Here is a 13,799-nt window from a genome sequence, read left to right as displayed (position 1 = left end):
ATCCCTCAGAATGAGTTAATGTTGAATCTTATTCTTGTATTTCTCCTGAACCTGTGCGACTTAATCAACGTAAAATAATTCAGAGATGATACTACACTAATTATTTATCAATGAGAAAATCTAGATTATTTTAGAAAATATTCATTCATTCATTGCCTGTAAGCGCTTATCCAGTTCAGGGTCACGGTGGGTCCAGAGCCTACCTGGAATCATTGGGTGCAAGGCAGGAACACACCCTGGAGGGGGCGCCAGTCCTTCACAGGGTGACACACACTCACACCTTCACTCACACCTGGACACTTTTCACCAATCCACCTACCAACGTGTGTTTTTGGACTGTGGGAGGAAACCGGAGCACCCGGAGGAAACCCACACAGACACAGGGAGAACACACCAGACAGTCACCCGGAGTGGGACTCGAACCAACAACCTCAAGGTCCCTGGAGCTGTGTGACTGCGACACTAGCTGCTGTGTCAACATTTTAGAAAAAACAATGTTTGTATTAATTATCATTAATAACTATTTAATCTTTGTGCTAATTATCCTCAGTGACTATTTAGTAAGTAGTTACTTGAAGCTTTTCAATTGGTGTTTTATTGGAAAGTTCTTAAAAAATTGCAGACAGTAGCATCATGTTCTTACGTAAACAGACACCCAGTTAAGCTAACAGCACAATGCATCTACACATGCTGAAATGTGTAGAAATTACTATTTATTTATTTATTTATGGAAAAAGCACATGAAGTAAATACTTTGAAGTGCACTGATTCAGACATGAAGGACTGATAAACTGTATGGTTCTTCAAACTTCATCCCTATTTTATGTTCCCCAGTGGTATACATACATCTTTAAAAGATTGCAGTTGTCTGTGGTGGATTTGCATATTGATTTACTGGAGAAACAACAGTGCCACCTAGCGGCGACTTGTTCGCCTGCTGCCCACATTTGTGGATTGGGTGAAATATGAAAGTCTCAAAATCCAAAAACCAGCGAGAGGAAATGAACAAAAATACGTCACGGAAAAGAGGCGAATGACTTGATCCACAAACACAGATTAAAAACTAAATACATTTTAAAATCGAGACTGTGAATTTACACGTATATGTAATATATATTTAAATAAATGTAGGCCTATTTATTTTAGCATAAAATTATGATATATCTATTAATCAAAAGCATGTATTCATAAAATGAAATATATGTGTACACATTTCAGACCGTGATATACAGATTGGGATATTATATTTGTGAACAGTGAAACATATGTGACTTGTGTTTAATTTTGTGATTAACATTTATGCATTTGTCAAATATTTTCAGACTAATTTCTCTCCATAGGGACTAGCACCCTGTCCAGGCTCCAGACCAGATCCTGAACTGGACAAGCAGTTACAGACTATAAATGATCTGATTTTGACTATTCATATTATGCCACTATTCCTTTTTTGTGAATGTTCTGCTCAGTGAGTGACTGAGAAAACGGCAACGGGAACAGGAGTGTACTGTGAAAAAAGCTCACTTATATACTTCCTTCCCATGTAGAGAAAGTTTATTGTGCATCATTGTTTATTGTGTATTTATGTAACAAGAGTGTCTTGAGAATGAAGAAAACTATGCAGAAGAAATGTATAAAGTTGTGCAAAGCCTTTTTCTATAATAAACATTTTTTTCCTATTCTTAGAATAGGAAATTTAATATTTAAGTCTTAACTTAGACTTATTGCCAGATTTTTCTAAAATAACCAGATCTCTCCTTCACAAGACGGGTATGCTACATTACATTTTTAAGTCTGATATTTAGTTTTATGATGGTTAGGGAACTGGGCTTGTAACCGGAAGGTTGCCAGTTCGATCCCCAGAGCCGGCAGGTCATGACTGAAGTTCCCCTGAACAAGGCACATAACTCCAATCTGCTCTCCGGGCGCTGTGGCTAGGGCTGTCCACTGCCCCCTAGTGTATACTAGTGTGTGTGTGTGTTTCAATGTACAGATTGGCACAGTGACCAGTAAAGTCATTTTAATTCTTATTCTAATGATACAAATTCCAACATGATTTTGATATAATAAATCCAGAACCTAGAAATGTGGCACGGTGGTGCAGCAGATAGTGTCGCAGTCACACATCTCCAGGGACCTGGAGGTTGTGGGTTCAAGTCTCCAGGTGACTGTCTGTGAGGAGTTTGGCGTGTTCTCCCAGTGTCTGCGTGGGTTTCCTCTGGGTGCTCTGGTTTCCCACCACAGTCCAAAAACACACATTGGTAGGTGGATTGGTGACTCAGTAGCGTCCATAGGTATGATTGAATGTGTGAGCGTGTGTCACCCTGCAAAGGATTGGCGCCCCCTCCAGGGTGTGCTCTCACCTGGCGCCCAGTGATTCTGGGTAGGCTCAAGACCCACCACCTTTTCAGAAAATGAATAAATGCAGAGCGTTATAAAAAATATTCTTAAGAAAAGTTGATTTAACACTATTTTATCAGCATTGCATAGGAAACACAAGGTGGCTAATGGGACATGGGACTACTGATTGATTGTGAATAAATATTTTAAAATGCACATTATAAAAACAAATTGTAATAGGTACTTGTATTCCAATTTTTAACTATGCATATGAATTACAATACAAATTTCATTGTACAATTAAAATTACAAACGCTATACACAGGTCTATTTGGAGTTGTCAGCTGGAAGGAAACTCATGTAGGATGTGAGGAGCTCTGACTCCAGAGTGTGTTTCAGACCAGTTGCAGAATATCAAACATTGTAGATTTTTTTCGACCTGACTTTGGACGCGATCACCCGTAATCTCTTTACCAGCTCATGTCTGAATGAGTCCAGTCAACAGCCAATGAAAACAGAGCCCAGAAAGTAAACACAGGGCTCAAGTATTTGCTACATATCTTCAGCTCCTACGTAGAGACCATGCTGTCCACGACTTCCCATCCATGTCTTTTTGGATCTACAAAAATATCAATATAAACGACAACCGCAGAGTACATACATGTTAGTCTGTGTCTCCTAGAGAATGCAAGTCGCATGTTTGGTTCAGAAGTTTGAGGCCATGTAGTTATGGAAGCAAATCTGTCTCATCACACTTTTAAATATTACCACCTTTGTAGCACTGAATTTTTTTGCACTGAAATTATGCATTCTGTCGCCGCTAGATGGCGAAATACAAACAACTTCCATACCGTGGAAAAAACTACACGTTTAGCGTCCTTCCGCGGATATTATCTCTTTATTTTGTCTCAAAAATGTGAAAGGCTCACCGAAGACACAATATAACAGACTATTGATATCCTGAAGATAAAGAAATTTTACTGTGGTAATTTTGTGTAATGGCCCTGTGAACACAGCATGTGATATGACAGAATGCGGAAACATGAACTGAGGGGATACAGTCATGTGAAAATTAGAACACCCCATGAAAGCCTTTGTCTTTTTAAACATATTTAAACATATGTACATTTGACTTTCATTTGAACAGCACTAAGAAATGGAGCTTATACAAATAAAACTGAAGAAACTACTTATAAACATAGGCTGTACAATGTAATTGACTTTGGCAGAGAGGATTTGGCAAATTTTTCATGAGTGCAACCCACACACTCAGCTCCACTGCTCATCCCACAAATATATGTTCCTTACAAATGTGGCACCATTGAAAAGGGAAATTAACAGGTTTTTCAACGGTATAAGATTTATTGCCAAGAAGCATTATTACAACTAATAATCTACAAACACATTTCTATATAAATATTTATAATAATATTAGAAATAACCAGACATTGTTAAAATACACACCGACATTCAGTGTTTAAACAAACACAACTTTATGAATTAAACTCTGCACTTTGGGATATTATATTTGTACTACACCTTCTGTAAAATCAATTTCAGATTCTTGATAATCTGACAATTAAAAAATAAAAATGCCATAGGAAATATACTTCAAAGTTCATGTTTCCACATTTTCTACCATGTCATGTGCTATATTCACAGGATCATGACAAAACAATTCCACAGTGACATTTATTCATCTTTAAGATTTTGATAGTCTTTTATACTGTATCTTCAATGAGCCTTTCAGATTTTTAAGACACTTTAAAAGTAAAAAGACAATGTCCAATTAATTAAGCCAAATACACAATTTACCCACACATTTAAATTAAAAGCTATGTTCACATGAGCATTACAAAAAAATCCACAGTAAAATTTCTTCATATTCTGGATATTAATAGTCTGTTATATTATTTCTTCAGTGAGACTTTCAGATTTTTGAGACACTTTGAAAATAAAGAGATAATATCCACGGAACGAAGCTAAGTGTGTAGTTTTTTTTAACGGTATTGAAGTTGAGTTGTTATTTTGCCATTTAGCGGCGATAGAATGCAACTACTGCATCATTTAAGGTGGAACAGAAAATCCGAACAAGAAACTGGCGAATAAGTGGCCAACTTCAGTGTCATATGAGCCAACCAGACTTTATGATTCTTTATGAACGGGGCTCTGATGCTGCGTTCGAGTGGTGTCAGAAACTGGGAAATACTATTTTTCCGACTTGTAAATTGCACCCGAACGGCAGAAAAAGTCGTATTTACCACTGGTAAATGATACACTAGATGCTAGATGATACACAAGTTTACGAGATGTGACGTATACCGTGACCTTTTACCCCTTCCCCTGGAGAAAATGGCAAATGTGCATTTGAATAGATTTATTATGCATATTTCCTGTAATTAAGACAAACATTTAGATCTGATTTGTTATTACTCAATAACCTCTTAGTTGTTATTTAATGATAAATCACTTTTTGGGGACATGCTGTGTACAGTGGGTGGATATACTTAACAACAGGTCGGTAAAGTTAGGTTTAAATTGGATATTCAGCGGATATTCAGGTTTCGCCTTTCCCCTGCTCACAAGCAACGTCCTAACGGAACCTATTTAAAATCGTATACCATGCACATAGATGAGCAGAGAGCTAGTGATACTTATAAAGACTCAAAACATAACGTACACATCAATAGCCAACCTTCTCAATTTTATTTATTTATACATATGAATTTTTAGTTTTAAGCAATGTACACATTGTAAATATATACATGTAGTGCATTTATAGCAAATAAACTGTTACTGTGAAGCATCCATATTACTTACAAATTTAAAAAAATAATTGTAGTTCATAGAGATATACCTTACCAAAATACTACAAATTTTATTTCGTAAAATGTGCCTCTGTTCAATTTAAATGATTTTTTTGTCATAAAATTTATTGATAGTCTCAGACATTCATATGGCATACAGATCTAAAATCAGTTGTTGTCTACAGAAACACATCTGACCAACATACAGTTGGTCTTTAGTTTTTAAAATGTGTCTTTGTTAAATTTTGCTAATTTTTTAAAAGTTACAAATCGCTACTGTGAGACATCCATATTATATATGGATCTAAAACTGGTTCTAGTCTACAGAGGCAAGCCTCTGTAAGTGCTGAAAAAATTGAGAGATCTAAATTCTTTAATAATTTCTTAAAATTCTGAAATCATTTTTTAACAAACCAAAAGTTGTAGTCTGCTTGCCAGATATGTTGCTGTACACTACAACTGATTTAGGATCTGTATACTATACTAATGTCTCACAATAGCAATTTCTTACATTAAGAACTTCATTAAAATGCATTTCAGTATTTTAACAAACCAAAGGTCGTACGGTTTATTCAGATGTGTCTCTGTACTTTACAAGTGATTTCAGATCTGCATATCATATGGATCTATTACAGTAGTGATTTGTTTAACTGAAAATTAATTAAAATTTGACAGAAACATATTTTACTAAAGTGAAGGTTGTAGTATATTGGTCAGATGTAGCTCTGTAGACTACAACTGATTTTAGATTTGTATACCATACGGATGCCTCACAGAAGTGAATTGTAACTTTAAAAAAATTTATCAAAATTGAACAGACATTCATTAATTTGTTATCTGTAAGTGCTTATCCAGTTCAGGGTCGCGGTGGGTCCAGAGCCTACCTGGAATCATTGGGCGCAAGGCGGAAGTACACAATAAAGCCTCGGAATATTTCGCTGCAAGTATAATACCCACGAGGCTCCATCACATTACGGCTCATGGTCTCGAACAATGAACTAAAGTCTTATGCATCGCAGTCAGGGGCTGCACTGACGGGGTCATCATGTCGTGTGGATGCGTTTAATAAATCATTCTGTTCACTTCACTGACTGCTTCTTTCACAACTCACTCATGGTGCACAGATTGAGTCTGTCTGTCTACATATTATAGAAAATAATAACCCAAAAATATATCTCTATATTTTCGGAATTATACAGACCTTTTTTACTCAATTATTCAGAGATTTTTCTAAGAATTCTGACTTTATTCTCTGAATCTTATTGTTTTTTTCAATGCCATGGCCCTAAAACTCTGTCGTAGGAAACTCCATCGTAATAATCATACCTTTCCTTTTGAAAGATATATTAAGACAAGTGGCTGCAGGGGAAAATGATTGACAAGTAACTCCTGTTGTCGATTGACTTAATGAAATGTGATTGACAACGAAAGTCTAGGATCTGATTGGCTGCAGTAGAAAATGATTGACAAGTGCCCCGCCAGCATCATAACATATATGGTATGATGTGGTATGTGGTATATGGTATGATCATGAAATGATAAATTCATTTATAAATCATGTTGGCAGGTTAGATATGTCTATAAAACACTTAAAATGTAGCACCATTTATTTCAAAACAATAATAATAATAAAAAAAGAGATTAATAAAAAAAAATATTAGAAATAAATACAAAATCTAAATTGGTAACTGCCACAGTAGTTTACAATTATAAGTGGAAAAAGAAAATTTAGAAAAAAAATGAGAATTTTCACTTAATACTCTTTATGGTTTGTTCTTATATTTGCCATATGTTATCATATGTACTCTTATTTACCCACACTTACTGAATTTGTCCTTTTCCATGTAACCTTGAAGCAAACTGTCCACAGGGTACAAAAGCCCCTCAGTACACAGGGGGGCAAATAAGTGGTAGTCCAAGAAGTCCAAGTCCCACCATTTATTTAATATGAAGTGCTCCTCAAACCTCGGAAGTCCACATCATGGTGGTATTGTATCCTCTTCTCTGTTTTCCTCACTTGAAGATGCAAAAGCAAAAGATAAATAAATAAATACATTTTTTTCCATGGCAATAATAGGTTGTTAATATATAAGTAGAGGCAGAGTCATACTTACGGTAAATTTGGTACTGATGAACTCCCATGTGACGTTTCTGGTATAGGCTTCTGTGAAACACACACAGCAGAAAAAATATACACTTAGAGTCATTCATTCATTCATTATCTGTAACCCTTATCCAGTTCAGGGTCACAGTGGGTCTGGAGCCTACCTGGAATCATTGGGCACAAGGCAGGAACACACCCTGGAGGGGGTGCCAGTCCTTCACAGGGCAACACACACACACGTTTGCGTCACCAATCCACCTACCAACATGTGTTTTTGGGCCATTGGAGGAAACCCATGTGGACACAGGGAGAACACTCCAAATTCCTCACAGTCACTTGGAGTGGGACTTGAACCCACAACCCCAGGATCCTGGAGCTCTGTGAATGTAACACTACCTGCTGCGCCACCATGCAACCCCACTCAGAGTCAATCTTACACAAATAAAATGTTTAATCAACTTATAATCTTGTATGATTTTCACAGCATTGCTATTTTAATGCTACACTAAATATATTGTTGGTCCTCCAATAAAGATGTCCTAGCTAATGTGTTTTTGTCACTATTGAGTTCAGCTTATGTTGTGTAACGTTAAGAGTCAAAATTGGATTTTTAGCACATCAGGAATTGAAAACTTGCACTAAATCAATGTTATAAATTTGTATATCAGTTCTGCCCTTTGCAGTTTCAGAGAACCAGCCAAATTAATCATTGTACGTCTCACATTCAATGATCTACATCAGTGGTTCTCAAACTGTGCTACATGAAGCAGCAAGAGGTGGTACACCAGATGACCTTGAAAAATGTACTATAATTAAAGGATTAATTAATAACTGAAAATCTTTTTATGTTTTCATGCAAATTACATAATATTTCACAGGGTCTCATTAAAATGTATTTGTGTTAAAATATACAACATGGCCTACGCATACACCATAGTTCATCGATAAGGTAGGTCTATAAGTGGAAGGTGGCAAGAGGGGCCTGGAAAAGTATTTCCTCGTGGTTTTCCACCGAGGGAGGGAACGCAAGAATTTTCCTTATGCCCCCCACCTGCCTCTTGGAAAGGAGGAAAAACCGAAAAACCAGGGGCACACGTGTCAATGATAAGACTCCAAGGCAGTTCTTGGTCAGTATTGTAAAACTGATAACATGGGCATGGCACTTAATTTTGACTAGTGAGGACATTCAGCACTCATTATAGACTTTAAACCACTGCCAGATGCACATGCACAAGACCAGTCTCTCTCTCATCCTCAGCTGTCTCTTAAAAGGGCAGGCAAAATGACAGCCAAATTTAACGAGGCAGAGGATCAGCAGACAAGAAACCAGAAGCGGACGAAAAGGTGCTCAATAACCATGGTTGAGTTTCATTGTGGGAGCAGAAAAAAAAGAGCAATGAGTTTGTCCAACTGTGAGTTTGGAGGACATATATCATTGCTGTCCTATTAAAAACCTGCATCTCCATTTTTGTCAATTTTTAGTTTACTATATCATCTGAACACTTCCCTTCGCATCGCATGAACATTTCATGATGAATTAACTCATAGAAATGCTCCAAAATTAATTGGAATAAAATCTTTTTACACTCACTTCCATTGAAAGTTAAGGTGGTTTTTTCCTCCTTTTAAAAAGTTATTATTTTGGGAGATGTGTGTTTTCTGAGTCATCCGGTTTCCTCCCAAAGTCCCAAAACACTTGTTGGTAAGTGAATCAGCAATTCAAATATGTCCATAGGTGTGAGTGTGTGACGTCCTGTGATGGATTGGCGCCCAGTCCAGGGTGTGTTACTGCCTGGTGGGTGGAGAAGTGATTTTGGGTGGGCTCCAGACCCACAGTGACCCTGAACAGGTTAAAGCAGTTACAGTGACAGAAAATTTCTATAGAATTTGTTGGAACTTACTGATAGTCCATGTCTGTGGTTACCTAAATACAAACAAAATAATCAGTAGATAGCAGAGCACACTGCTCTAATATGTATTTTCCTATGAAAAACAATATGCAATATATATAACAATAACTATATAAAAATACTATTCATAGATTGCACACTTACTATGTCAGAATAAAATATTTTTGTCACATTATTAAGTGTTTGAATCAAACATTCACAGTCCCAGAGAACAATCTCATACAGAGTCTTACATACATGAGCACATGCATAATACAAACTCATCTGTTGATTAAAAGCTATTTAAAGTTTGCACACTGGTGTATTATAACTCGCCACTGATGTAACACATACAGTTATATATTTAACTGAGTAGACATGCATTTAATTAAAGACAATTAATAAAAAAAATACTCACCATCGTTTTTTTTGTGCTTTGTTTTATCTGATAGACTACAATATTTTATAAATAAAAATAATAAACAAAAAAACAAAAAACAGAAGTGCAGAATTGCAGTTGCTATGAGACCGTCTCTCCTTCTCGATTTTGGTTTGCACTGAACATCCTTTACAGAATTGCCTTCTTTCTCCATGACCTTATCTTTGACTGAACAGCTTAAAGAAATGATTGAAAATTGTTAAAAATACAGAAGATAATTAAAAGAGAAATAAATGAAACTGTAAAAATTATATGAGAAATGTTTCACTTACTCTGTCCATCTGGTGCAGTTCACCCCCAGTGGAGAATAAAATCCTTCTGGACAGGGTTGACACACAGCATCTGAGGTTTTAGTTCCTGTGAATAAATATAGAATCCTTTAAAACCTAGAAGTCTTCCAATAAGTGCATGGATAAAAGGGGAGCAACATAAGGCAAAATATGTTAGTCTGTAATTTATCACATATTTAATTATTATACAAAACTATTAAAGACCCTTCTACTAAAAAATAATCTTGGCTTAATGTAAATTTACAAATCCTTTCTTAAGAATATCTTCCCTAAGTGTAATAGCTGACATTTACATTTCACCTGTATCACTCTCCTCTTAATACAGAACGGCGAATTTTTTTGATTCTGAGAAGTGCTTTATGATATTTCTGCTTTTTCTATTTAAACACTGATGAACACTTCTTATAACACCCAAGTTTATTATTATTAATTTAGCATTATTAGTAGTATTATTAATATTTCACAATGTGTTCTCAGGGGCTTTAACTGCTATGAAGAAGTGAGTTAGAAATGTTTCATCATGTAGTCTCTGCGAGGTTAATATTCCACAATGTTGAACAAATTTAGCACTTTTCAGCAAACATTACTGTAATTGAATGTTGTTCTAAATAACCATATTACAGATTGTGATTATTTGTTTTAGATACAGCACACATGGGTGCTTTGTCAATGGAACTTTCAGTGATATGGCAGAGTCAGCCAAGCTGGTGATCACGGTTTTTATGTAGTTCCTCTATTTTAAGTTGGGGGACCTATACACAAGTGTCCATTTTTTAGATCCAAATGTCAATGATCAGGGAAATTCTGAAACATCACAACTGACCTGGAACTTTTATTTCCTCCCCTTCATGACATTCTGTGTGCTTCACTGCAAATGTGCATTCCATCTCTGAGAAATCTGCACAGTAATATCCATCCATAACCTCACAGACTGCATTGTTTATAGTGGAACAGGGGCGTGAAACATAAAGACCTTGCTCTGAAATGTAATGTTGGGAAACAGTCAGTTCATGACAACATTTAAACAAGTATACACACCAGTGAAATGTACACTAAAAAATTATGCTTACCATTGCTACATGTTTTACAGGGAAAACACTTTTCCAGACCATTGGGTTCATTCATAAATGTTCCTTTGGAGCAAGGTTTGCATGCAGTGCTGTAATCACCAACACAGTCCCTCAGCACCACCATCCCTACACAAGAGTTCAGGAGATCATTTTACCAGTCCCACTATGTTAACATTAATGACATGACTGAATCAGTAAATACCTATTGTACACATGGGACAGCATTCTCCAGTTGCTGATTGATATTCACTCTGGCCGCACCCATATATGAGCGCAATATGAGCAGCTGTGTGGAGAGAAATAAGGGTATGTAGTTGTGTGCAAGCTTGAGTAAAAACACATTTATTTATTATATTACACCAATAAATTAAGACATCCCTTTGCAGGGAGAGTCTAAAAGTCTTAACGTGACTTAATGTACTAAAACAATGACCAATGAAAACCAAATTTTTCTCAATTACTAATGATCATAAGTGCTCTATACTGTTGAAATACGTAACCGGTGACTCAAACAACGACAAAGGAACACTAAACTTTTCTCAATCACTACTGATAAGAAATCTGAAACGGTGCATGAAAAAATAACATAGGCCACGTTAAGCATATAGGTTTAAATGGGAAGAGAAAAAAAGCTTTTTTCAGTTTCAGTTACAGGGTAAGTGTTTCAGTAGTAGAGAGCACTTATTCATTGTGTGCGTCACTGCAGTAAAGTTGGTTTCATATTCGACATTCGTTTTACATTCTGAATTCCGCAATTTTTTTCACCAGTTACCAAACGTATATTCATCGGTACAGTTGCAGATTCCTAATGTAACAAAGGAAACCAAAAAATGACATCCATAACCTTTACTTACTAAACTGTACTTGCTAAGATTAAGCCAGAAACGCAGCCGATTTTCGCTGTTTTTATCCCTGCACCCAGTTCCAGCGTTAGGGACCGTCGCACAATTACTAGAATAAATGTATAGTGTTTAATGTTAATATCCAAATATTAATCTCTTTCCTTATTGTACCTAATGATGGCACATCAACTTGCAAATGTACACAGTTTTATTCCTTACATACTAAGACTAATTTTGGTGAAAAATTGTTGTTGTTGTTACTATTATTATTATTTGTTTGTTTAATGAATTCAATAACCAAATAAATATTAGAAATTATGGGACAAAATGATATCAAAACAACCTAGAAATGTGCAGATATTTATTCTTTATACATTACAAGGCTTATTTTGGTGAAAAATTAAGTTATTTATTTTATAATGATTAAAATAACCATATAAATCTATTTTTCTCTCACGTCGTTGGACCTAATGATGTCAAACCAACTTACAAAAGTACAGATATTTATTCTTCAGACATTACAAGGCTTGTTTTGGCAAAAATTCTGTCATTTATTGTATAATGATTAAAATAACCATATAAATCTATTAATCTCTCACATTATTGGACTTAATGTTGTCAAACCAACACAGAACAATATTTATTCTTTACACACTACAAGACTTGCTTAATTTATAATGATGTTAATAGCCAAATGAATCTACAAATTCAAAAGAGTTGAGACATTGTGCAAAATGTAAATAAAAACAAAATGCAGTGATGTGCAAGACAACATTTTAAATGTTGAAACTGAGAAAGTGCATGACTTTTTGAAAAACATTTGCTCATTTTGAATTTGATTCCAGCAACACGTTCCAAAACGACTGGGACAGGGGCATGTTTACCACTGTGTTACACCACACTCTGTAAGTGTTTGAGAACTGAGGAGACCAGTTGCTGTAGTTTTGAAAATAAACTGCCTCTGATTCATGGTTGTTATAAGAATTCAACTGCTCAACAGCTCAGGGTCTCAGTTATAGTGTTTTTCATTTGATAATGCACCAGATGATTTCAGTTGGTGACAGGTCTGGACAAATTTAGCTCCCGGACTCTTTTACTAAGAAGCCATGCTGTTGTAACTAGGGCTGCAACAACTAATCGATTAAATCGATTAAAATCGAGTGGTAAAATAGTTTGCAACTAATTTAATAATCGATTAGTTGGGTCCAAGTTATTATACACATAGGTACAGTTGCTACACGTGACGAACTCGGTCACAGCAGAGGATAATGTTAGCACAAGCAGAGAGAAAAATGTACGACCCAAGTCATCAAAAGTATGGGAACACTTTACATTACATTACCGCCTTCAAGGAACAGCTATGTGCACAGCTGATCTCGCATGGCACAGCAGCACAACATCACTGCATGAGCACCTGAAAAGGAAGCCTGTTGGAGCTGTGTATGCAAGTGATTAAGTATAGTAAGTTAATCCTATTTTTTCTCTCACTCAATGTTACTAGAGCCTGCTAGAGTAGTTAAACAACATTTGTTTTTCTTACTACATTGATATTACACTCACGTTTAGCGAACAAGCCTTAGCACCCCCGAGTTTTCTCTTCCACCTTAAATGTGTCAGCTCGACCAGCCGTAGTTTTAGTCAAGCTAACGTTAGCGACAAGTTCTATTTTTTCTCTCACTCAATGTCACTAGAGCCTGCTAGAGTAGTTAAACAAGATGTCTCATTTTTAGTAAATTTATATCACTCTTGTATTTAGCGAGTTTTCCATTCCACATTAAATGTGTCTGCAGTTACATTCAGAGTAAAAAAAAAAAATCCAAACATTTTTTAAATAATACATTTAAAGCCTTTTTCAAGGTCTTTTCTGACTGGCATTGCGTGTTAGTGTTTGAGTATCACAGCCAAGTGTATATTACATTACATACACTGTGTTAAATATTGATATAATAAAATTAATGTAACTGCCGGGTTAATTCTTGATGCAAACGCTAATTTTTAATAATGGTAGGCTGTGTGCTCCT

General features: G+C 35.8%; 1 protein-coding gene across 3 annotated transcripts in view; it reads right to left on the bottom strand.

The window, feature by feature from the left end:
* Positions 1–1,584: 1,584 nt before the first annotated feature.
* Positions 1,585–13,799, bottom strand: part of LOC136666256 (tumor necrosis factor receptor superfamily member 5-like) — a 14,342-nt gene continuing 2,127 nt past the window's right edge. Inside the window, exons 2-10 of one of the 3 annotated variants that reach the window (XR_010795354.1) lie at positions 11,139–11,222; positions 10,937–11,062; positions 10,690–10,845; positions 9,849–9,933; positions 9,556–9,752; positions 9,150–9,172; positions 7,259–7,308; positions 6,970–7,160; positions 1,585–2,400 (exon numbers count right to left, since the gene is read on the bottom strand). Coding sequence is in view for 2 of the 3 variants with exons in the window: in XM_066644352.1 (XP_066500449.1) it covers positions 7,124–7,160; positions 7,259–7,308; positions 9,150–9,172; positions 9,556–9,752; positions 9,849–9,933; positions 10,690–10,845; positions 10,937–11,062; positions 11,139–11,222 (758 nt within the window). In the remaining variant the exon portion in view is untranslated. Of the gene's footprint in view, positions 2,401–4,982; positions 7,161–7,258; positions 7,309–9,149; positions 9,173–9,555; positions 9,753–9,848; positions 9,934–10,689; positions 10,846–10,936; positions 11,063–11,138; positions 11,223–11,790; positions 11,847–13,799 lie in introns of those variants that run through there. The other 2 variants (XM_066644353.1, XM_066644352.1) reach the window with 2 other exon arrangements.

This window comes from Hoplias malabaricus, chromosome 14 (assembly GCF_029633855.1).
Source record: "Hoplias malabaricus isolate fHopMal1 chromosome 14, fHopMal1.hap1, whole genome shotgun sequence".
Classification (NCBI taxonomy): domain Eukaryota; kingdom Metazoa; phylum Chordata; class Actinopteri; order Characiformes; family Erythrinidae; genus Hoplias; species Hoplias malabaricus.
Note: the sequence above shows the minus strand (reverse complement) of the source record. Positions and strands in the feature narration are given on the sequence as shown.